The 25634-nt window shown below is 43.9% G+C and overlaps 2 protein-coding genes across 6 annotated transcripts in view; both read left to right on the plus strand.

The window, feature by feature from the left end:
• Positions 1 to 936: 936 nt before the first annotated feature.
• On the plus strand, positions 937 to 17512 carry zgc:85932 (uncharacterized protein LOC405875 homolog). 2 transcript variants are annotated; one of them, XM_064303647.1, is made up of 20 exons: positions 937 to 1411; positions 3213 to 3282; positions 5161 to 5279; positions 6406 to 6539; positions 7019 to 7190; positions 8356 to 8427; positions 8550 to 8641; positions 9263 to 9337; positions 10301 to 10464; positions 10600 to 10757; positions 11485 to 11693; positions 12027 to 12084; positions 13162 to 13248; positions 13809 to 13866; positions 14176 to 14240; positions 14391 to 14459; positions 15230 to 15308; positions 15425 to 15541; positions 15763 to 15821; positions 16427 to 17512. In XM_064303647.1, exons 1-20 carry the CDS (start codon positions 1211 to 1213, stop codon positions 16451 to 16453), a joined length of 2085 nt encoding a protein of 694 aa, XP_064159717.1. In that variant the 5' UTR covers positions 937 to 1210; the 3' UTR covers positions 16454 to 17512. The 2 variants fall into 2 exon arrangements, with proteins under 2 accessions (XP_064159717.1, XP_064159718.1); XM_064303648.1 differs by having other exon boundaries at positions 938 to 1411; positions 13162 to 13236.
• Positions 17513 to 19580: 2068 nt separating this feature from the next.
• Positions 19581 to 25634, plus strand: part of actn4 (actinin, alpha 4) — a 56096-nt gene continuing 50042 nt past the window's right edge. For 2 of the 4 annotated variants that reach the window (XM_064303646.1, XM_064303644.1), the window contains exon 1: positions 19582 to 19863. In XM_064303646.1, the coding sequence (XP_064159716.1) occupies positions 19729 to 19863 (135 nt within the window). In that variant the 5' untranslated portion in view covers positions 19582 to 19728. Of the gene's footprint in view, positions 19864 to 25634 lie in introns of all 4 variants that reach the window. The other 2 variants (XM_064303645.1, XM_064303643.1) reach the window with 2 other exon arrangements.

Genomic DNA, 25634 nt, shown 5'->3' on the forward strand with positions numbered 1-25634 from the left:
TCGAGAACCGTGCCGTGCTCTTGCTACCCTCTGCTGCCTTTGGTCTTGGGCAGCATGGTATTTCGTCACACACCAAATTAAGAAATGTCGGTTGGTTAGGTCGGTTGGTTTATGCTGGGTAATGTTATCTCGCTACATTAGAAGGAACACTAAACCAGCGGGTTGTTACGTTCAGTAGCATCTTGCTGCAAGGGGTGGTTATATTTTCTGTGGAATTCGGACATGCTCAGACTGGATGCTGTCGCGTTTCAGCTATCTCTATAGCTATACGTTTAGACATTCCAGGTGCCCAGTGCCACGGACCTCAGGGTAAACATGGAGCCCGCAGTAAACACTTCCAAATAATGACATTGCTATAAAGTTTCGTGATTTTGGAAAATGTGCATTATTACCATTTCAGAGTTTTTACTATGCAGGTTTTTAAAAATTTTTATCAAAAGGTATATTCTACAGTGGTTTTCATTGTTGATAGATGCACATGTTCATTTGTGCGTGATGCATTTTCAACAAGTTGTGAAGGCCCCGCCTCACCCCCGAGTACAATACTTCAATACAATCAATTACGCCTTTTGGACACACTTGTGCAAAAAAAAAAAAAAAACGCATTTGCCAGGATACAAAATGATATAGGCCGTTTACCAGAATGTAACTAATTTTCAGTTAGAATAGAATAATTTATTTTAGAATAACATTTCCCAGTACTTTGTATGTGTGTCTGGTCTGTATTTTCCTGTTGAATTGCCCTTGCTACATTGTACATGACATAACATTTTATACTTATGTATATGTAACAATGTGTGTATATGTATATGTAAAAATTGGTTTTAAAATGCCAGTAGCCTATGCCAGAAGCAGATCTAAATGATTACTACTAAGGTGCGTCACTGGGGATTTTCTTTTAAGAGGGTGTGGTGTTTTTTTTGAGAGGCGTTATGAGCCTTGGCTCTGACAACCTGAAGCCTTGTTCTATAGAAACAGCTTGTTTCAGGAAGTCAGGACAGATCCCACAGTGCGTAGCTGGAAGTTAACTATTAAACGGTTTAATTCAGTTATGTACTACATTAACTTGTAGCTTGCGGTTTTGACCGACTTCCAGCGATTTACTTATTTCATGAACTTTAGGGAACTTATTTGAATTTGAAATTTGAAGATTTCATTATCAAATTACTTCATTACGAATATAACGTGCAGTGATACTTGCAGCTCTACAATGTGCGACACCGCTAAAAACTCTGAACTGGCTATAGGAGCCGGCTTGGCAGAACCATCGCCTCAGCAGCTGGGAAGCTCTGTGACCCGGTCAAGATATCCGAAGTGTAAGACTAATTTTAAAGATGAGCCCTTATTTGTGGATCCCACCTTTCCCACGGAGGGCATGGAGCAGTCCGGCCTGAAATGGAAGCGACCCAAGGTAAACTATACCGTGAAGAATCATGGTTGGTTATTTATTTATTTATTTATTTATTTATTTATTTATTTATTTATTTATTTATTTTGCTGAATTTCATTTTAGACTATTTAACATCATGGTATGAGCTAAACTAGGATAGCCCACACTGTGATCTCGCAGGACAGTTATTTTGAACGCATGATTGACGGTACGGCGGTGGGGTGTGTCTGGAATTGTATTGTGCACATTTGTAATGGATAAGAACGTCTGCCAAATGCCTGTAATGTAATGTAATGTAATGATACTATTGGGAAGTTGCACGAAGATACTCCTTTAGGGGTCTTGGGCATGCATATGTTCTGCCACATGATGACTTGAAGAAGTGGCTTGCCTTGCTTGATAAGCCAAATGGTAAGGCGAAGATTCTGGCTACACCTCAAGTTCTGATACCCAAAACACCTAATCACCTTTTCTCGTAGCAAATCGCGGGTTTCTTCCAGTTAGACGTAGTTAATATGGGATCCGGAAACTGGGAAGAATAAGACCGTGGCTCTGCCTGCCTCAAGCTTAATTGGGAATGATGTCTTAGTCACCAGATGTTCCACTGATGCTCCTCTGAGTAAAGGCCATTGGTCCAGTTACTCTGCACAGGAGCATCATTGAAATGCATTGGATCACTTTAAGCTGCTACAGTAACACCATGACGTGATAGAGATGATAAAGTACAAACACTTTGTAGTGTACCTTTGTACCTGTACCTTTATGCACATTTCTTATCAGATGTGACTCCTGAAACTGCAAGCACTGATCTCTCCATCGGCTGTATAGCTTATGCTGCCTTTGTCCAGTGGGAATAAAATATCAGTATGTCTTTGGATCTTTCCCCTTTGTCGATGTTCAGGGGTTTTGTCTCTCTGGGATCCTGTTGGACCGGTTTATGTTTTCCATTGTGGTTTTAACTGGTGCATTTATCCCAGTCTTAAGCTTTGTATTGATATGAAGCCATTTTAATTTGGAGGATCCATGTGGGAGTTTAACCCTTTCATATGGATCCTATTCAATATTTAAAAATATTTCCCCAAATCTATATATAATCATTGCATATCAAGTCTGGCCAGGGACCCCCTACAGTACCTTCAAGGACCCCCTGTTGAAAACCAGGTTCCTAGAGCTTTGCCATAGAGATGCCATAGATATTTATTGTGCGTACTAGCTTCGCTGTCTCCATGGCATTCATTTAATATGTCCTTTGGCTCTGCATTTATGAAGAAAATAGTAACTGCCCCTTTCCCAAAAAAAAATGAAATGTCACATAAAAAATCACAAAGCTTTTCGTAGAAAAAGTTAAAAAGCAGAAAAAAAGGTTCTTTTGAAGCAACAAATTAATGTACTCTTTCATCCCTAAATTACAATGCCTTTACTCAAAAATATTAACGTAATCCTTTGTGTTGTAACAGTAATCCAGCACAACACTAAATTACATGGCAAATTAGATAATCTCAAGGGCAATATCCATGTACAGTTGCTCTTGTCATATAAGGTGGCTGTATATTGGATTTCAAAAACTGAGGACAGGAGCTGACGTGCATTATGATCATAATGCTAGGCTATTTGTTTATGTGCGGTCAAAGCAATAGGCAAAACCTAACCAGACATTTTTAGGAATTTATAAATCCCACCTGGACGGAATTTGTTTTCGGTCACCTAAGGAAGAGATGTCTGGAAATAAAAGTTCATCTGGTCAGCCTACTGTTATGTTGCAAAAGTTTTACGGTGTTGTGGAGAGGTGAAGTATCAGCTGGGCCTCTCTCTCTTCTCTCAGGAAATCTGTCCAACTGCACAGTTCATCATAGATGATGCCTCCCGCATGGACGTGTGTCAGGGAGATCTGAGTGAGTGATCTGCTGATTCCATCTCTCTCTCACTCGCCCCTCTGTCTTGCTCTTTCTCTCCCTCCCCTTCTCTCAGTCTTTCTTTCTCTCCCTCCCCTTCTGTCTTTTTCTCTCTCCCACCTCTCTCTCCCTTATTTTCTCTCTCACCCCTGTCTCTCTTTCATCTTGATATTTGCATACATTAAAATTTGGTCTTTACCTGGGTGGGGCAGATTTTGTGATTGTGTGAAGTTGCATCAGAATGATTAATCATTTTTGACTAAATAATATTGACAGTTCCAGATGTAAATGTTAACTGTTATCATCATTATCATCAAACCTGCAGGTGTGCTGTTGATTATTTAGTTGTTTATTTGTCATGTTAGGTTAGAAGGGGTTAAAAAGCCCCCCCCCCCCCAGGCCACTGTAACTATTTCTCCACACTGTGATACAGTGCTTAGGCTTTTGTCTGTGACGTTTCAAGATGAGCACAGCTACTTGTCGTCCTGTTTGCATGGGAAACATCTAGCTATGGGAGAACTGTTTTAAAGAAATGAGCCACGGAAGTGATGAAGGTGCTTTCGGACAGAACATGCGCTCACTGCACCTCGCTTCTGTGCTTCATCTCGCTCTGCAGGCTGCCTGCCACGCTGCACGGCACAGTGGAACTGGCCGAGGACAGCGTTCCATGTGCAGCTAGCGATAACGCTGCATGCACGCGTTGCGATTGGGGCGGTTGGGATTTTGTGAAGCTGTAGGAGATTCAGGGTTCTCTCCAGAATTAAAAAAAACACACCGGGCAGTGGTGTCTGCAAAGCGGGATGGAGTTTTTGCATTTTCATACCACCTTAAAAAAAATCGTTTCTTACATTCTGAGAACTTGATAGACACACACGAAAAAGCCTTCAGATATCGATGGTTAAGAACCATAAATATTTTTATCTGATTGATTCCTGGAAGGGGCCATCTCTGCACTCCCTTGACATGGTCAGGGCTCGATTATGGACTATGAAATACAGCCATCTTGTTCTGCATCCCTGTTTGAGCGATCATTCTCTGTATTGCTAGCTAACTTTGATTTAACTCTTGAGTTGAAATTGAACACCTTCATTTAGTTGCAAAGTGTTACTGATGGGTTGCTGGCTATGTAGGTGTTACTCAACTAGCTAGCTAACGCAACTAGCTTTTTATTTAGAGAAGAATTTAATTGTTGCTTCAATCAATACACACAGCCTGCTAAAATAATATTTCTTCCAATATCTTTCTCCAATATTTCCCATTTCTACTTCTTAGCTGTTGCTGCTGCTGTTGGGCTTCTTTCACGCAGAATCTTGGATATAGGTTTACAACAAATGGTTGCAGCTGTATGTTCTCACTGAAAGCATCTAAATAACATTTGCATAGTGTTAAAAAAACAAGTCTTCTCTAGTACTCTATGAATAAGACATTTTTTTACCTTAAACTATGTACACACCGAGGCCTGCTTTCATTGGCTGTCAGTAGTAGTAGGTCGATCACACCTTGTTTACAGTCTTTAGAGCTACACATTGGAGCTTTCCAGAGCACTCGGTTAAAGAAATATAATACAGCTTTTTGTTCAGGACAGACAGATCTTCTGGTTGAAATTTTGTCAGTGTGTCAGTTGTATTCTTCACGCTCTCCTTCTTTTCTGGCATTACAGATATAGGCACTTGTGTTGGCAAAACAGAGGTTACACAATAAAACTATGTACAATATAGATTATGCTAGATATAGATTACAGATTAAACTGCAAAATTATGGATTGGTTAAAAAAAGGTGTGCGCATATGTGTGTGTTTGTCTGTGTGTTGTGTGTGTGAGTGCATGCGATTCTGCGTGTGTGTGTGTATGATGTGGTCTCTCTCTCCTTCTCTCTCAGATGACTGCTGGTTCTTGTCCGCGGTGGCGTCGCTCTCTCTACACCGCCACCTTCTGGAGCGCGTGATACCTCAGGGTCAGAGCTTCCAGGAGGGCTATACCGGATGCTTCGTCTTCCGGGTCAGCCTGTCTTTTTTGGACGCTACTAGACCCTGATCCAGGATCAGTTTGGGGCTTCTTATGAGAAGTTTTGTTGTAGGGTTATGGGTGAATGAGCTGATTTTGGATTAGTCATTGAGAGCAAAGTCCAATGAGAGCTTTATGGGTTTTAGTTAGGTTCTCATGAGTGGGAATGTCCCTCCAGCAGCTGTAGGTTTCTGTGTAATATCCTTTAGGCCAGGACTGCCCAACACTGTTTCTGGAGATTTTGAAAACCTACTATCCTGTAGGTTTCCACTTCAACCCTAACAACACGTGCCTTATATAACAGCTAGAGATGTTGTTGAACTGCTAATGGATAGAATCAGGTGTGCTGAATTAGGGTTCAATTGAAAACCTGCAGGGTGGCAGATCTCCAGGAAAAGGGTTGGGCTGCCCTACTTTAGGCCCTTAAGCTCCTGCTTTCCAAGAAAAGTGCCAATGTCCTCCCTCTCTCTTCTCCAGTCAGATGTGCAGAAACCCTGGGGCAGAGAGGAAGTCAGTTATACAGGGTTGCTTGCGTTACTGTTCCAGCAAGTTCTTTGGGGCCTGTTGTGTGTATTGTCAGTTGCACTGGAGGAATGGTTTGTGGTTTGCGGGTGACGCAGCCATGACTCGTGAAATTTGATAGGGACCATTTGTGAGAGAATTAAAAGCTGATGGCAGGTCTTTCTAGTCCATGAAGAGCAACATGTTACACTGAAACTGTGCCATTCAGAGCTTTCTTTTGAATTCGGCATAAACCTTTACCCTGTAAACCTTTACCCCGTTTACACTAGTTATAAAAACTTGTAGCAGCAAAAATGTTATGTATTTTATTTTTATTGACTGTCCCCCGTAGTGTAGGTTTCAGCATAGTAAAATATATGGTTCTCGGGATATTAACACTTAGATACTAATGTCATCTGGAGGGGACAAAAATGAATGTCTGGGTATTAGAAGGATATATAAAAATTACAGAAGCTGCCAGCTGACCAATTACAACCAGGATAGAAGAGTAAGGCAGCATCTTTGTGTTGCCTGAGCCCTTACCTCTTCTCTGCCTCCCCCCCCCCCCCCCCCCCCCCCCCCCTTAAGCCAATTGCATAACCGCCTTCCTATCCCCCAGTTCTGGCAATACGGTGAATGGCAAGAAGTGAAGATCGACGACTTCCTGCCGACTCGGAACGGCCAGCTGGTGTACTTGCGCTGCTCCAGAAAGGACGAGTTTTGGAGCCCCCTGCTGGAGAAGGCCTACGCCAAGTCAGTGTCCACACCGCCCCATTCGTTTCACTGCTGAGCTACAGTCGATGTACAGTTACAATTGAGTCATGTGCAGAACGTCCCCCATTACTGTCACCGTGACTACGCCAGCTTAGTGAACAGCAAGGAGGACATTTACTGCGCGTTAGTCCACGTTTTCTCAAGTGTCTTCCGTGCAGGAATGCAGAGCATCCTGTTAAAAACATGCCTAATTCTCTCATCCGGTCATCCAGCAGAGTAGACAGCCCCTTCTCCACAGTGTGTTTTAGTGTCTGCTGATCTCTTTTTACCTGCAAAACGTTGATTGGCACGGCACATTATTCGGGGTTTTAAATGACGTTTTTTATGGGTTCCCATACGTTGGTGCTGAGATGACGTGATTAAGTCTGATGCAGTACGCATGCTGCCTCATCCAAGGCGTGGTTCGGAGTATTTGGTGTATCCCTCCTGCATTGTTTGGCTCCCCCTCTCTTTCCCAGGCTGAAGGGGGGGTACGGGGCGCTCGACATGGGCCTCCCCCACGAGGCCATGCTGGACATGACGGGGGGCGTGACGCAGGCGATGAGCATAATGATGCTGCCCATGGACCTGGTCGGCTTCCTGCAGCCGCTGCTTCGGAAGGGAACGCTCGTGAACTGCGCCAGCTTCAAGGTGCCATGACGACTGACTGCCGTCACTGCGTTCCGGTTATTTACCCGGCTTACCTGCCATTTAACCAGACATTTCCAAGAAGAAATGTCTGTCTGAGTAAAGTAGGCAGTATACTTCGTAAGAAGTGGAACTTCTTGAGCAAAATGAAGCAATGGGAACAACTGAAGAACAAAAAGACGCGATGTTGTGTGTTCGTACGGTGCAGTGTGCGACGGCCTCCAGGGAGAACTTTTGGAAAACTTCTTTCTTGTTCTCCGACCTCCCCCTCCCAGCTATTGGTCCAAATATCACATGGTTGGTTACGTCACGGTTGAGAGTATAGAGGGCAGACTTCACATGCTAATGTACGGAGAGTCAACGCCAATCTCTCTTCTGTAGAGATGGGAATTCTGTGAGTTCCCGCATGTTTGATGAATGGTGCTACTCGTTTCAGCAAGTCATCAAAATGCCTGGCACACATTTGGAAATAAGAGAAAGTGGACCCCCTCGTCTAAACTCCGCATTTGCCGAATGTACAGACAAAACTCTCCATTCTCCGTCCTACTCTGATTTAGAGGGCGAACGTACCATCTCCTTCACCTTTTTTTTCTTCTTTTGCATAGCTAGATAAAATAAACCCACTTTAACCACTTTAAACTTTTTGTTTTGCGTTGTGATCTCGCATAGCCCTTCTCTTTATACATCCATGGCGTAGCCACGAGACGGAGGTCTGGGAGAGATTCCAGCCCCGGTTAATAACTGCCTCGTAATTATTCACGCCCCAGTGGCGTGGAGTGACTTTAAATGGTGCGGTGTTCTCACTGAGTATATCGACAACAGTGTTTGTGGACATGTTTGCCGGTGGTTCTCAATCCTGAAGTTCTTTCTTCTTACTGAGTATGCTGCCAGCTTTAACCTCTTTCTGTTCGTCCTCTTTTACATACCTAGTTGACTCACATATGTATGATGTAATAAGAATAAGGACCTCACACTCTCAGAAGGGTTCTAGAAGGCTCCTCTGTGTTCAAGGGTTCTTTGTAAGGCAGAATGGTTCAATCAGGGAGCTTTAATACTTTTCACACCTACCATAGATGGTTACGTAAAGAACTAAGTTAAGCCAAATGACCTTTTTCTGAGAGTGTAGTGTATAAAAACTGTGTTTCTCTGTGTCTTTATGTGCATACAGGGCCCTTTTGGACAGAAGAATGCGTTTGGAATCATTTTTCGACATGCCTATTCACTGACGGGGGTGGAGAAGGTATCACCCCCTGCTGGGCTTTAAAATTGTTGCCGACTGTATTTATTGCAGTCAGTCGTGTGCGAGTGAAAAATACAACGGTCAACATGGCACCGTGATGTCACCCTCTCTGTCCCTCCCAGGTTAGGACCAAATTTGGGCATGTGGACCTGGTGCGCGTGCACAATCCCTGGGGGATGGGGGAGTGGCTGGGGCCCTGGAGTGACCTTAACGGGTATGAATGGGTGTTCAGGCCTTGGGACAGGCAACTCAACGGCCTGTAATTTTGATTGTAGCTTTCCCAGTATCCTGCTCTTGTGGTGTTTTCTTACCATGGTAAATGCATTTTTTTGGTAAGTCCGTTTGGTTAAAAGTGTCTGCAAAATTATAATATATTTTCAACTGTACGGCACCCAATTCAGACTACACAGCCAAGCATGATGTTTTGGTGCCATGCTTTCTGTGTACTTGCCGATAGGCATGGACTATAGTTAATGGGTTATAGTGGTAAAGCTCAATAAGTATAATAAAAAAAATAATGTAAAGCTACCATGGCCTTCTAGTGTCTGCAGATTTACTTAGGCAGCTTGCTCAAAGGAGGGTTTTGTGTGTGTGTCTTTGTGTGCGTATGTGTGTGTGTCTGTGTGCATACCTGTTTGTGTGTGCGTGTGTGTGTGTATGTGTTCATACACATGCGTGTGTGTGTGTATGTGTGTTTGTGTGTGTGTGTGTGTGTGTATGTGTTCATACACGTGCGTGTGTGTGTGTATGTGTGTGTGTGTATGTGTTCATACACGTGCGTGTGTGTGTGTGTGTGTGTATGTGTTCATACACGTGCCTGTGTGTGTGCCTTCAGCCCAGAGTGGAGCGTGGTCAGTGAGGAGGAGCAGAGGCGACTGAGCCGAGTCAGCAGGGATGACGGAGAGTTCTGGTGGGTCCTATGAAACGCCTAGCAGTCCGTTGAGTGCTCTTTCAGTAGAGACCTAGACATGAGCTGGGCCCTGTACAGGCCTGAGCCTCGTGACTCATAAGCTTGAGTCCTAGCTGTGCGAGTAGTTGGCCATTATCAGGAAACTGGCAATGGGGGACACAGCTGGCCTTATCATGCCAGGAGAATGGGTGGGGTTAAAATGGTTGTTTGGGTTACCTCTGCCTTAGTTCCTCCCAACTTCATGCTAGTTATTTGCAGACTGCCAGTTTTTATTTGAGAGACACACCTCTCCTCTTTGGCTTGCGTGTCAGAGGAATACACACACTACAGCCGCAGTGTTTCATGAACAGGTTTGTAAAGACAATGTTCTGCTGTGTGGATGGGTCCCACACGAACCATACCATATTAGTGCCGACTATGGTTGGCAGCCCTGCAGGGCGAAGTATAGATTAAATTCAGTTCAAATCATATTATTTGTCACATGTCGAGCGTAACAGTGCAAACAGTGCAATGTAATTCCTATTTGCAGGGTCTCCCGACAATGCTAGCATTGCCCAAGGGAGACAGGGTTTCAGTTAGTCAGGGTGACGGCATGTCATTGCACACCAGCGACCCCCACTGGTCAAACGGAGGCCCGGATTTCAGCCTGTCGAGCTGTGCACGAAGGGCCTTCCTCCAACTCTGTGCAAGCCCAAACGCAATCTGTGGCGTTGTGGGAAGTGCGGCTGATGTCACATGCTTCGGAGGGGAGCGCACGCATTGTTTGCGCTCTTCCAAATCGATTGTGGAGGTGGCGGCAGCGAGCGCAGACGAATGCAGTCGCGCGTTCTCATAAAAGGTTGGGATAAAAGGTGGCAAGCGCTTTAAAAAAGAAAAAAAAGGAAAAAGAAATGCTTCAAAAACAATACCACCTCCATCTCTTTTCTTTGCCTCTCTGTGCCCACGTCCGCCCGCTTTCCTCAGGATGTCGGTGCCTGATTTCCGTCAGCACTTTGACTCAATGGAGCTGTGTCACCTCCACGACGGCGTGCTGAGCGAGCTGGGCTCCAGCCGACGGCCCTGGCACTGCACGGTGCATTACGGGCGCTGGGAGCGCAGCCGGACCGCGGGAGGCCCGCCCATGGGAGGTAGCGAAGATCTCCGTCTGCCTTTCCCTCAGCAAACTTTACAGCGCTGAATTCCATCCCTTATCACGTTCCTTAAGCACTTCATTCCGTCCCGTGCACATCTGTGCGTGTGTGTGTGTGTGTGTGTGTGTGCAGGCTGGTTCTGGCAGAATCCTCAGTTCGCCCTGACCCTGCTTAAGGAAGACAGTGACAATGGTGGTGTTAAACCGACTTGCACCTTCCTGGTGGCATTAATGCAGAAGCAGAAAAGACGTACTGCAGCAAAGATGGGCTTGAATGTGCACATCTATCAGGTAACAACACCTGCATACACCCTGCACATCTACCAGTTAATCTACACCTGCACACACCCTGCACATCTACCGGTTAATCAACACCTGCACACACCTGGCATATCTACCAGTTAACCAACACCTGCACATACCCTGCACAACTATCAGGTAACAACACCTGCACACACCATGCACATCTACCAGGAAACAACACCTGCACACACCCTGCACATCCATCAGGTCAACCTGATAAACATATGCACTTCTAAGGCAACAAAGACCAAATACAGGACACTATTCTAGGCAGCACATATACAGTACCACATCTGCTGCACAGGCATATGACAGCATGTGTCACTGTTTGCCCTAATATGTGTGTGTGTGTGTGTGTGTGTGTGTGTGTGTGTGTGTGCATGTGCGTGTGAATATGCGTCTGTCTGCACGTGTGCGTGCATTTGTGCATGTGTGTACGTATGTGTACATATATGTCTGTGTACATGTATTTGTGCGTGTGTGTGTGTGTGCATGTGTGTACATATGTGTGTGTGTGTGCGTGTGCGTGTGTGTGTGTGTGTGTGTGTGTGTGCGTGTGCGTGTGAATATGCGTCTGTCTGCACGTGTGCGTGCATTTGTGCATGTGTGTACGTATGTGTACATATATGTCTGTGTACATGTATTTGTGTGTGGGTGTGTGTGTGTGTGCATGTGTGTACATATGTATGTGTGTGTGTGTGTGTGTGTTATGCAGGCTCGCTCAGACTGTTCATTCCTCTCTTCGCTGGACTTCACTTTGCAACAACCCCTGCTCAGCCTGCAACAGTACAACCCCCGCGCGGAGGTGGTGCTCAATGGTCGCCTAGCACCTGGAAATTACATCATAATCCCTTCAATGGCAGAGGCCAATCGAGAGGGAGAGTTCATGCTGCGAATCTTAACAGAGAAGGGCAACACAGCTGTGTGAGTGGAGCATGTTTATAAGACTAGTCAGGAAGGAGGTAGCCATATAAGCACACTGTCAGCTCATCTTGATCTTTAGGGGGTGCTCTGAATGGTCCTTTATGAAGTTTTAAAGCCATGTTCACACCATTCAAGTTTGATAGTAGTAATTCTTACATATCCATGTTTGCTTGAATCACCAGCCAGTGACCCTGCAGGTAAAATTAATGCCATATTGCCAGGGGCAGGCGTGTATGTTTGAAATGAAAATGTGTTGGCTGCTCGTTTTGTTTTTGTCTTTTTTTTTTACTGGATGAAATGCTTTGTGTGATCATGCAGTTGTTTTGTTTGCAGGCCTACTGGTATTCACAGAACGGTTGAAAACCTCCCCACTGAGGTAAAGACAGCACAGGTTAGTCCCAGAGGCCCCTCCCACATGCTGCACCTCTGCCCCACTGGAGTTCCTGGGTTTGATTCACTTCACAGACATTCTGGGCCCAGGCCCCCCATTAGCAAGCCCAAGAGTGACAGTGGCAACAACTCAAAGTCAGAAACCTTGGGTGGATCCGATCTGGCCCACTTCAAGCATTGCCCTATATACAAAGTCTGGCTGTGGTATTACAGAGTCGATGCGTAACATCAAGGAATTGGGCTTCAACGTTGTGAGATGTAAATATTTCTGCATCCACAACACCATTGAAAGACATTACTGTGCCAATATTGCCATTGTCGTTGTGACATCCTTATGTGACATCATTGTTCTAACATTGCGAGGCGTACGTGTGTACGCACAAGTCCAGGATGTTCCAGTAGTATACAAGGTACAAGGTATGAGGTAACTTTATTGTACCCAAAGGTAAATTTGTGTTGCTGTCAAGTAATTCAGACAAGCCACAGTTAAAAGCTGTGTACAACCCAGGACAATAGACACAGCACATATACTAAATGATCCATGACATAAAAAGAATGGTTTTCCATAAGGATACATTGCTAGAGGATACGATGCCCGCAGAGACACCATTTGTTTGACAATGCGATCGCTGCAGGTACAAAGGCCTTTTTATATCTGCCAGCTCCACGTCTCGGGGACCTGCACCTTTGTCCGGAAGGAGGTAGCTGGACTATAATGAGGAGGGGAACAGTGTTGCAGAATACAGTTATCATGCATTAACTGTGAGGAGTAAATTGAGGGTTGGCTAAGCTGAGGCTCACCTATAAACTAACTTGCCCATTTAACCTGACAATTAGACGTACCATTCCATTTGACTGTGTGACATCACTATGTGACATCATTGTTTGAACCTTGTGAGGAGTAAGTGTGAATGCAAATGTAGAGGATGCCAATGTGATATGACAGTGAAGCATCATTTTCCAGCATTGAACACTGTGTGACATCACCGTGTGGCATGTTCCAGCATTGGGGGCGTATCCACACGCAGAGAATGCTGGTTGTGACATCGGCGAGTGATGCCTGTGTTTCCTCCCGCAGCTCGCCCCTCCCAGAGAGCCGCTTCTTCCCGCTGCTGCGACCCTCCGCATGCTATTTAAGAAACACTGCGACAGCGTGAGTGCGGTAGTGAGTGAGTGAGTGAGTGAGTGAGTGGAGAGAGCCCTGCACTCTCAGATGAAAGGGTTTCAAAAGGCTCCTCTGTGTCTCCATACAGGAACCCCGTCTACTTCAAGTGTCCTTTGTTGGGCAAAATGGTTCAATCTGGAAGCTAGAGCACTTTCCACACTATTCACACAGTTCCTTAACAGACTGTAAAGGGTTCCCCTATGGAGACAAGCCAAAGAACCATTTTTTCTGAGAGTGTAGATCCTCAGCCCAGTCAAATCCAGTAGCTTTCTGTAGTGTTATAATTGTGATAGGTTGCATTGATATAGAGTGCTTTTCATATCTCAAAGCTCTTAATGCTGAACAGGGAGAGTTTCACTTCAACCATATCCTCCTAAGACCTGGCAATTAATTTTTTTCCCCAGTAGGGGATATTAGTTGCTGGTCTTCATCCCAAGAACCATATATTCTACTATGCTGAAACCTACACTACAAGGGAAATTCTGTAACATATGCTCTATAGCATAACTGCAACATATTAACAGAAATGCCATCACTGTGTCATTCTGTTCTCCCTCCAGAAGAGGCGCTGTGGAGCTTTACAGCTGCTCAACCTGCTTAAGGAGGTGATTGGAGAAGGTAAGTGTGAATTTCCATTCCATGCTTCGATAGGCAGGACATCAGTATCCTTACTGAACTGCACTTTGGTCTGAAGACCCTAACTCCAATCCAGGGTCTAGTCAACATGAACAGTTATATTTTGGGAGGTCTTTTTTTATTTTGTAACAAAATGCATTTTTGTGGTTACACTCACTACCTGCAGTGAGTTAAAGACAGACTGTACGTCTAATTGCTATTAGAGGAATGCCATTTACACTGTATCTGTAGTGTACCTAATGGCTGTTTTAATTTGTTGTTTCCAATTTCCTGCTTCCTTCTCCTTTCCAGTGTTGGCTGGGTACGAGAAGGGACTTTGCCTTGAGCTCTGCAAGAGTTTTGTGGCCCTGATGGATGTATCCTTTCAGCAGACAAAATAGGGCTTATATTTAACTTGACATGATCTATTGTGTGTGTGGATAATAGTAACAAAACGGACATCCCTCCCTGAGGCTAGCTCAGAATGGGAAAACAGTGACATGACCTTGACGATGGTGATGTCACAGAGCAATGTGTCGGGACAGTTGGACTGGGAGGAGTTTCAGGAACTGTGGAAGAGGTTCAGGAAGTGGACGGTAAGATCATCCTCAAGTCAAAAGTCCAGTGCCGAATCCAAATGCCCGGCCTTTCCTGCACCTGCACTCAAGGCCAGCAGTACTGGTTTTCTTTTATACCTGACACAGACAACTGCTTGATCAATGCCACTGATTGGCCAGAGATTGTACCCACCTTGTATCCCAGGTTTAAATCAGTGCTGATTAGAGGGGAAGACTGAAAACCAGCAGTACTGCTGGCCTTGAGAGCCAGATTTCACTATCCCTGCTTTAACTCATCACAGAGGAAGAAGAACACTGTGACTGACAAGATGGCAAGTCAGAAAAAAACTATGCTGTTTAAGGACATAGTAAACACATACTCCTATTATAATATTACTACATTTCCACAAATATACAGTGCAAATGAAAGCAGGAACGAGGTGCCAACCTGTCCGTTTAAGACAACCCCTTTGTGTAAAGAAATGACCTTGCAAACATGCTGGAGCAAATTTTAAGCTACATCACCTCTGGTCCAGTTTATTTGAATCGTAGCACCACTGACGTAAACGGTATGTCAGTTTGCTTAACCAGTTTTTTTTATTGTTATCAATGTTAGTTGAGCAACTTGTATATAGCCTGTATTATGTTTTTTGTTTGAGATGCAGGTTAGGTTAATTGAAAAGTGTAGATTGCCTAATTAACTGATCTCAGCATGAATCAAAGCAGGATTCTGTCGGTCAGCAGGTCATGCTTAAAAAGTAAAGAGTGTTGTTGATCACTCTGTTGGTCACCTGTTGATTTTCTTACAGGATATCTTTGTAAAGGCTGACAAGAATAATTCGCAGTCACTTGATTACATGGAGATCGGTCCTGCTTTGAAGGCTGCAGGTAGGCTATTACACCCTATTAATCCTCAGCAGTTACCAAACCTGCCCCTAGGGGCACTCTTTCACCTAGCATCTGCCAGATACCCTGTACTCAGTTATCTGTACTCGTCTCCCTAGGGCTGTGGGTTGATGAGTTTTTGATGCAGCTGATTGGCCTGCGGTACACGGAGCCAGATAAGACCGTCAGCTATTTCGGATTCCTCTATCTGCTTCTCAAACTGGACAGCACGATCAGTAAGAGGAGAATGAGGCTCGAGAGATTGTGTGTGTGTGTGTGTGTGTGTGTGTGTGTGCGCATGTGCACGCATGTGCTTGTGTATGTGTGTGTGCGAGAATGTGAAAGCAAGTGCCTGCCGTGTGATTGTGAATGTGTGAGACTTCAGTGTGAATGTGTAACAAGTAGGTGTTTGGTGCAGATTTTTTTCTCATAGACACTGTGTGCATCTTTCTTTCAGGCAAATTTAATACATATGACATGGTGGGCATGGGAACAGTCTCACTCAATTTTAGACAGGTAAGGAGATGGTGCAGGTAGGATGACGGCAGTAAACGCATAATTCTGTTGTGAAAAGCATGTATACTCCATTTTGTGTGCTGTCTGCAAAGTTGACACACAGGTGACATCTTGCTGAATGAAAAGAAAGATCTTTGGCTAAAGCACTGTACTAACATTCTGAATATACAAAGCATAAAGACTTACAATTAACTTTAAATAGAGGAAACGGGACACTTAAAGTGATGCAGAGGTGGAAAATCCTGGTTCGGAAAGTAGAAGTCCTCTCCAGTATTTTGTTCCAACCTCCTGGATTTTCTAATTAGCACAATGCTTCAGTCAGGAGGTAGAACTAATTATTGAAATCAAGTGGTTGAGTTCATGGGTGGATGAAATGCATGGGAAAACTTACCTTCTGGCGTACCTTCTGACCCCAGGACTTTCCTCCTCTGATCTGATGCAATCATTTTCTGAATAAACAAAACCAATAACCATGCCTTTTCAATAGCTAATTTGTTTTAATAATTAGTTTCTCAATGTTTCATGTCTATTTTTTTTTTTACATTTGATTTATGATTGATAGCTACACACTGATTTCTGTGCTTTCCCTTTCTACTTTCTTGCAGTGGCTTCACTTGACGATGTACAACTGAGCTCCTTCAAGACGGACTCTTTTTTCAGTTGAGAATTATGCAGCAGTAACTCTGATCAAGGATGTTGGGTTTTATTCAGTTGTTTTTAAATAATTAATTCCCCCCTCCTGTTCCTGTTTGTTGTTCCCCCATTTGTAATACCCAATCACATAATTCTTGCTTCCATTGGCGCAAAATCCTCAGTCCGTTGGGGAGGTCTCAGAGTGTCCTTGTTCATCCTCCAAAATGCGCCAACCGCAGCGTCTTTTCGCTGTGCTGTCCGAGCTAAGCAGTCGGACGGCACCTCACCAACCAGAGGAGCCGCTAACAAACTATGTGGTGCATTTTATATGTTACGTATGCAGGCCTAAATATCAAACAAAAACAATGGTATCGGTGTAACGTAGGCTATTTGATGACTCAGCAAAAGTTTCAAGCCCGTCCTGTCGTTTCACATGTAGGCCTAATAGTAAAACTGGAGGCTTTGTGAAGGTGTTACGCTTTTTAGTGCACTTGTATATTTTGGCCTCTGGAGGGAGACGTGTTGTTTTCATTTCAGGTACCTACGTCTTTCAGATGTTGTACCCTCCGTACAATATAATGAAACGCTTTCAGTGTTGAGCTTTGATGATTTCTTAATTTGGAGTATGATAATAAAAATAAAAAAACATTTAAAAATATGCAATTCTCCCACTACATTTATCCTACTAGTGTGCACTGGTGAAACATACTGGTTTTACACACCGGTCTTTGGGAACTACTGTAGCTGTTAAATATACTTTTCGACATGCATTGCCATTATGAACGCACTATCGACTCATACTGATTGAAAAACACGTGTGCTGTAATTTACCTTTGCAGAACCTAGCTGTTGTGCAAAATTAATTATATCGGTTTATGGCCTGGATTCTTGTTTGCTGTACAGAGGTTCTTTCAGAGTGACTACAAGGCCACGAATGTGTGATTATATGAACACAGGCACGTGCGGGGCCAGGGTGGCCTGCGGGTGCCCGATCACCTGCCCCTTACGTCCTAAGTGTCCGATGTGCCCCTTTGATTTGATTAAAAATGTATTATAAATGTCGCGGTCATTAATTTTCATTAATTCTTTCTGGTAATGCATTCTGTACAATAGATTGATGTCGTAAAACCGTTTTTTTTTTTCTAGGTTGGTGTGCCTTCTCAATTTAAGCCGCATGCCCGTCAGAAGATCGCTCTGCATGAGCATCAAAATACATTACATTACATTACTGGCATTTAGCAGACGCTCTTATCCAGAGCGACTTACTGAACTTTTACGTGACATTTGCATAGCATCCATGTATACAGCTGGATAAAACAGCAAAGAAAGCGTCTGAGTAGCCGGTAACAGTGATTAAACACGTAATTTGCAATGTTTTAGTTCTTTTGGTATGCGTAAATATCCGCTTTACGACGTCACATTTTACGATGCATTCCAAAAAATAGTGGCATATTTTCAAAATTTTCCTGTTACCGCACAGCTACAACTGTGATTCGCTCAAGATTTGAAGCCTCATCCAAAACCACGAAGGGAGTCGCTAGTCTATCTCAAATAAAGACTTTTTAAGACAAAACATCGCTGCTAATTCAAAGTAGCCTATCACTACGTTGATTTCTGTTACTGTTTTGAAACAGTTACAGAATAAAGTGGGTCACTGACACTGCGGGAAAACTATGCGGTAAGTAACTTGGTAGGTAGTTTTCGCATTTCCTCTCGGATTTTGGATGCTATCGAAGAATTATAAGTTTATCCATCATATAGGCCAACACACAGACAGACGAATGTGATTTCACGGTCTAGATTACATTTTAAAAGTTTTAATATGGTGACAGCCACTCCTGTATATGATCAGTAAGGTCAAATCCCCAATGAATGGAAGATCCACAATGGTAATTCATGGTAAATTTAAATGGCGAGAACCACAAAGTGCATTTTTAGTGTCAAATTGACGGGGATCATTTTTAATTGGTCGCTTTAAACCGGCTTTGAATGCACACATGGTTGTGTTAAAGTAACACGAAATTTCTGTAAATCGAGATAATTAAGTTTATAGAGAGCATATCCATCATTCAGACATGAAAGCGACCAAAACGACCTGTGTTCATCTCTATGGCATGCAGACCCTCGCTGATGGTAATCGACAGTGACGCACGGTTAAAACATGACCTACTTTATGCACTGTTGGGCTATGTCAGCCTGAGTGAATCTATGAAATTTTAATGATGGAAGTACCTAATTTTTAAAATTAAAAACCAACTTGAGTCACAGAAATCAGTTAGCAAGTTAGCATTTCCACACTTTTCAATGTGGTAAAACAGAATAGTATCCAAAACCTTTCTTTGAAGAAAAATATGTGAAAAGGGGTACTGTACAAAAGGATTGAATTATTCACGACACAGCATATCCTCCTGAATAATTAATTGACAGGCCGTTCAGGATTCTACCGCTCTTAGCTCAAACGATTTCTGTGGGCCTATTGATAGTCTAATAAATCCATCCTGTAATGTTGTTTCACTGGAAAGTGTGCCTGTTTTGCACTGAATTTAGGCTAATAAAATCTCTACACTGTTTTTAAGCAAAAACTATTTTGTAAATTATTATTGTTATTATTAATATTATTATTAATATTAATAACAATAATATCCTAATAATAATAATAATAATAATAATCCCGATTATACATAGGCCTACTGCCATTGCTACATGCATATTCATGTAGCTATATACCTATTTTACATCACATTTGATGTAGGCCACAGAATTTCAAAACATTGCAGTTAGACAATGTATTAAGCAAATTTTTCCACTCAAATTTACACTCAAAGCAGAGACTTCTGATTGTATTTAGGCTTTGAATATTTTTTGAACATTTACGCATATTAGATTGTACATGAATCAATTGCCTTCTCTATTTAAATGCAACTTTAGTCTTTATGAATATCAGTTTATAAAGATCCACACCAATTCCCAATCCCAGGTTGCGTGTTCAATACGATATGCATAGCATGTGCAGAGCATATTTGGGCGGAGAAAATTATAATATCACCACATATTCATGACCTATATGGGCCTACCTTCTAATCTAGATTGTGGGAGCGGCACGTCAGTGGCGACCACATCATTCGCTTCCCGGGCGGAGTGGGGATACTGTCAGCGCGCACACCGGATACTTTCTGACTGAGCGCCGAAAGCTGAGAGTTGCAGAGCGCCACAGCGGTGTTATCCTTCTTGTTTCAATAGCAAGCAAACGTGTACATTCTCAGGTCGTGCTGAGATGGTAGATTATCACGCCACAAATAATCAAAATCAGCAATATCCCTCCGGTGGACCACCGACATACATGGAACAGGAAAATGATTGGGATCGGGACCTGCTTCTCGACCCGGCCTGGGAGAAACAGCAGAGAAAGGTAAATGAAAATCGGGCGGTGCGGAATGGGAGAGGTCGGGGACTGTTGTGGGCCTCGTCTCGCCTCGCAAGTCAGTTCGTGGATTGAAGAGAATACATGGGCCCATACTTTTTGCTATACACTGGTGGTGATCAGAAAATAATCTGTCTTGCATTTTCGATAAGTAGGAAATGACCAACGAAAAACATTAAAATTTCAGAATAGCAAGCTAGCTATCCATTACGTTATAGGTATAAAACTGGCTATTGTCGGGAACATTGTGAAACAGTTTTAGCCGTTACTAAGTTTTTTTGGCTAATATAAAACAAATTTCTTCTCGTGTGCGGATTTTAAGAAGGGTGATAAAAATAAATATATTTTCAATTTATTTTGTGTTGAAATTCCGCGGGGTGCCCTCCAGTTAATTCCAGCTGTGTTAGGTTTAGCCTAAGCAAACATGTCCAACGTTAGGCAGTTGACAAAGACGTGTTCTATTATGTCGTCGCCTGGTCGACTCCGAACTTTGGAGCGGTTTGGTAAAAAAAGAAAACTGTAAAAGGTTGTTGGGATATAGCCAAGCTAGAACTAACTGAAACTTAAATTCTGCGCAGGGTGTGGCGACCTATCGAAGTGTTCAGATACGAACAATTCAGAATAATGTTGATGTTGTTAGCTCGCTAAATTGACTAGCTAGGGCTATCGAACTAATACAGAAGAATAACCTGAAATGGTTTGAGATGTGGAATTTCAGTGGAGCGTTAGCGAACCGAACGATTTGCATTCTTTATGGTGAAGTGACAACATACCAAGCATTACTTTACGACATATTACTGCTCAGCGTTTCGACTGTCAGTCTTCGTTACTGAGACAATTGATGCAAGTTAAAGCAGCTCCCTCGCTACGCCTAGTATAGCCTTGGAATGTGTCGCAAACTAGAAGAGGTCAAAGTCTCAGTCGAACCAAAAATGATTAACAAAGCATATAACAGTACAAAAACTGTTGTGTTTACTGGAATATATTATTGCTGTACAGGTTTAATGTTATTTCAGTTACTCGGTTTACAGGCTACATGTCGTGTGCGTGGAATAGACCGTAGAACTTGTCAGAGGTGTTTCACATTAGCTTGCTGGACATATATATTAGATGAGACGGGGGGAATCAAGGGCAAATAGTTAGTGTGTTGCACCCCGCCGTGCGCGATATTGCGTAAAGATCGACGTCTCCCTCGTGCTTCCAGTGGAACGTGTGTGGGTGTTGCAATGCACGTTCAAACAATTGAAGTGGTTTTTGATAAGATGTGCTCTACACATTACATTTTGTGTTGAAACGGATACCAGACATGTAGTAGTTTTGATTCTGCTAAAAAGTACAGACATGTATGTGTCGACCATTTAGCTTTGAATCAAGTTTTCAAGTAAATTGGTTTTATGTTTTAGGTGTTATGTGGATTCTTTTTGTAAAACTGCCATAAAACACACCTGTTGGCTCTCCCTCCCTCCCTCCCTCTTACACACCCATATACGCACAATCGATGACCACACAGTGAATGCATTTGCTACGTCATAATATGGCGATGAACTATAGCTCACTGCATAAATATGTCAACTGACTGGAGTTTCAGTGACTAACAGAACCAGATATCATCGGTGACATTCAGAAAGTCAGGTTGCTGAAAGATGTCATTTATCATTAAGCCCTGTATTCGGACTCTTGTGTTCGCACACAAGCTATTCATTTTTAGAAATGTGAAATTAGAAATGGGTTAGTAATTATGAATGGTCGCGTAACTCTTTCTGGAGGTCATCTTTCAAGAAACCTTCACAGCCTCAGCCGACACATAGTGTTTTTTAGCACAGGATTTGTAAAGCAGTACACAAGTCAATACAAATATTTGTGTTCAGAGCCTTTTGTTAGCTTGGCCCTGCTTTTTATGGCTGGCCAAGTTGGAAGTCTTTTTTCCCCTAACAACTTAATCACACAGCCTAAATGTCTGAAAATTGAAAATGAACAAAGCACAATGACCAAAGGTCCTTTAAGGAGTGGTTTGATTAGTGCATAAGTGTGATAATTTATGTTTAGGGAAGTGAATGAATTCACTATCTAAATCCCTCTCAATGTAAGCTAAATGTAAGTTAAATGAAACTCACAAAAAGTAGTTGTTCTTGTGTGTTGGTCACTGCTTGTCATTTTGCCTTGTAACCAACATCTCATGCTTTTCCTGAACAGGCTGCCTGCTGACATGTATTCAGATAGTGTCTTTTTGGCTTGGATGGCTGTTGATCTACGAGTTAACTGATTCGGTTCAGGGCCCAGTTTAAATTCAGGTGGGCGGTGTCCTGACTGCCGGAAACATTCAGAGCGGAATGGTCTGCCTGTTTGCTCCACCACCACGACTGTGATAATAGGTGGAAAACTGTACGCAGCCCCGATTAAAAAAAAAAAAAAAAAAGAAAACTTAACTTGCCTGCGCAAATTCACAGTCGAGCGGAACGAAAGGAGATGGTATTCGTCTGGGATTTACGCCGTCGGCGGGCGGGCCTGAAGCCGCGGTGCGGTGGCGGTAACGGTCGGCTCCGTGTCGGCGCCGACATACCATGTCCTCTTCAGGCGTGCTCTGCCTGTCCCGACAGGCCACTTAAAGAATCAGTGTGCATGCAAATAAAGCCGTCCCTGCTCTGCTCTGCTCTGCTGCGAGGGAGAGCTGATAGCGGACGTACTTATGGAAGTGTCGTCAAGTAGTCAATAAAACTGCATTTGAATGAAGTAGATAAATATGCAAAACTTAGTGAGACTATCTATTGCAAACTTGCACTGTAATGGCTTTGTGTGTGTGTGTGGGTAAAACAGGCTCAAATGCACAGTCACCACTGAGTCGTACCATTACTCTGCAGTTAGCCTGTCCCAATATTGGCCACTTTGAAATGCTGCAGGTTCTCAGGAGTAGTCGTGCAAAATATAATATAATATAATTCATAAAGTGACCAAACGGGGATGCATTTGTATAATAGGGGTGTAATGATGCATCGATCCAGATTGATGTATCTGCTCGAAGAGCAACAATCCAATCCAATCAATACAACATGCAAAAATCAATCCGTAGGTATCATAGCATAAAATTTTAATTTAAATGTCCATAATATTACCTAATTTTGGTCATATGTGTACAATGTAACATGATTGTGTTAGCTGCATCATATATATTGATATATTGATCATTTTTTACTATATCAGATCATTTTGGGTTGTATCGTAGCAAAATTTGCGATATTACCCAATATTGAACTGTTGCCTGAAGAACTGAAATCATGTCCAATCCTGGTGAAGCCTGAGATTTGCACTCCGATGGTACTGGTCGCTCTGTGAAAGTGCTGTTAATGGTACTCGGGCTGAACTGACAGTTGAAGCGGTGGAGTTTGATTGGTCAGGTGTTTGTATGGGTCGGGCTCACAGGGACGTGCGGACCGGGACGGCCGGTGAAGTCGGCCAGCCTGGCACAGAGGCCCCTGGCTACTTGTCACGGGCGGTGCGGCCGTAGCCTGCGGGGGCAGTGGCGCAAGCCAGCCCTACGTCTCTCACTCCAGAGAACTGCTCCCTTTCTCCCCCGACCTCTGATCTGCTCTGAGAGAGAGAGAGGGAGAGAGAGAGTTTGGAATGTAACCCAGTGCTCTTCACTGCAGTGCTTTCTGGAGGGAAAGATTGCGTTTCAGGCTTATTATAGCCTGCAGGAACGGGTTTGGGGGGGTGATTTATGTTGTTTTTCTGTCCGTACTGACTGACGGGGATTGCAGGACTACAGCTGTGGACAGTGCAGGGGGGTGGGAACGGACTGCGGTCCTGTCCACTACTGCATATCGAAGGGAGTGAGGGCTCCCCCAACTCCCCGACCCCCCTTACACCCCCCGCCCCCCGCCCCCCCCCTTTTTTTTTTTGAAGTGGAGACGGATGCGGTTTGTGTGTTTTTCTGTCAGAGGAATTTTTCACGGTCTGTTTCTCCCTCTCTCTGCTGTTGCAGCTCCTAATTCGACAGGCGGTGAGAGCGACCAATAGGAACGCGCCATTAAATAACTGTGGGAAGTTCCACGTTGGGATGTTGGGGGGTGTTGAGGGGGGGGGGGGAGGTGTGTGAGGGGGTGACAAATGGAGGGATGTGATTGTGTGTGCTTGGTGAGGATGGCTAAGCGCTATTGTGCACATGAGCAGCACAAGGCGGCGTGAGGTTTTTCAGCCCGTCCTGTGGATGCTGCCTGCTCACGGTCGCTGGGCTTTGTCCCTGTCAGTTTGGCCTGAAACCCGTTATAGTCTGTGGCAGCAGGGGCAGGTCCATTTCCTTTGGTCTCTCATGAATAGCTTGAGCCTTTGAACAAAAAATCCCTATGGCGACTACCATTGTTGGCATTGATGGTGTATTTAGGCCTATGTGTTTGAGTTGACTGAGTTATGCAGGCACAAGTTTCTATCTGTTTGACTGTGTCAGCAATTGTAGGTCACGGTAAAGTGTGTGCGTCTGTTTGTGCCTGCGCCTGTGTGTGTGCGCGTGTGTGGGTCTGTGTGTGTGTGTGTGTGTGCGCGCGCATGGTTCAGGCTTGCTGTTCTGAGTGTTCACAGGCAGTTCTGTCTGAGAATGGAATGTGTGTTGAGGTGCAGTGGTGTCAGCGCAGTGGGGGAGGGGCATTTCTGGGGGTTGGGGTGGATTATTTTTGGTTTGGAGGGGAAGTGAGTTTTTCCACATAACAGAGGAATTGCATTTGGGGTTTGGCCTTCAGGGGTGGTGGGGGGGAATTAAATATGCTTTGTTTCAGTAAACAAAATTCCCTCCCACCCTCCCACTATGCACTAATAATTTAGCCAGTCAGCGCTATGGATCCTGTGCAGTCAGAGGCCCCTGTAGAATGTGTATGCATGCGTGTGTGTGTCTGTGTGTGTCTGTGTGTGTCTGTGTGTGTGTGCATGTTACACAAACTATCAACCACAGCTCGGTGTGAGAGACACATCAGCCCAAGGAAGATATTTTTGGCAGCTGTGAGTGAGGTCTCTGTCTACTTGCGACATGAAACATGCAGGTGCAAAGACAGATACAGCAAGGAGCGTGTTTGATTTGCAACAGTTACACCTGCACAGGAGCCATTTTGAGCCTTCTTTGTAAGGCCATCTGACAGACGCCAGAGCGGTTGATTTTAGAAGATGCAATGAGCATGTGCCGACCGCAGCCTGTAATATGTATAAATCAGCCGTAAGTTATTTGTAGATTATTTAGATACAGCGATTATTTAAATGCCTGACATTGTTGTCGCTTTTAGGAACTGCATGTTCCAAATGCCATTCTTTGAGGCACAATGGCAGCTTCCTTGCAAGAACTTCAAACATCAAATGTGCAGCCAAACGTGGTGCGTTCTCATTTGGAGGTGGCTAAGCTAGCTGTGGGGAAAAAAACCCAAATTTCGTCCATGGAAGATGATGGGGTGACAGAACTGATTGTTTTTTTTTTCGGGGGGGGGGGGGCTAATAATCCAGCTGACTTCAGGAAGAACCATAAACTTTCCCATCGTCTACAGTGTATATTTCTCAAAAGCTTTAGTACTTCTGCTTTATTCAGACAAGTAGAAATCTGTGACTGTAGCCGATAGAGAAGGGTCTGTGGGGGTGGGGTGGGGGGGTCGCATATGGCTTAGGAGTCGGCTGTCCTGCAGACTGCGCCACACGTCTTGCCTTATAGTAGATAACTTTCAGTGACATGGCTGCTATTCTGTCTCCGTGTTTCAGAGATCAGCTTAAATCTACTAATGGGCCTTCAA

The sequence above is a fragment of the Anguilla rostrata genome, chromosome 12 (assembly GCF_018555375.3).
Source record: "Anguilla rostrata isolate EN2019 chromosome 12, ASM1855537v3, whole genome shotgun sequence".
Lineage (NCBI taxonomy): Eukaryota > Metazoa > Chordata > Actinopteri > Anguilliformes > Anguillidae > Anguilla > Anguilla rostrata.

Coding starts and splice junctions, on each gene's coding strand:
- zgc:85932 (XM_064303647.1), top strand. CDS start 1,211: ATGTGCGACACCGCTAAAAACTCTGAACTGGCTATAGGAGCCGGCTTG. Junction 10,758..11,484: donor TGAATGTGCACATCTATCAG/GTAACAACACCT, acceptor TGTGTTATGCAG/GCTCGCTCAGACTGTTCATT. Junction 12,085..13,161: donor CTGAGGTAAAGACAGCACAG/GTTAGTCCCAGA, acceptor TTCCTCCCGCAG/CTCGCCCCTCCCAGAGAGCC.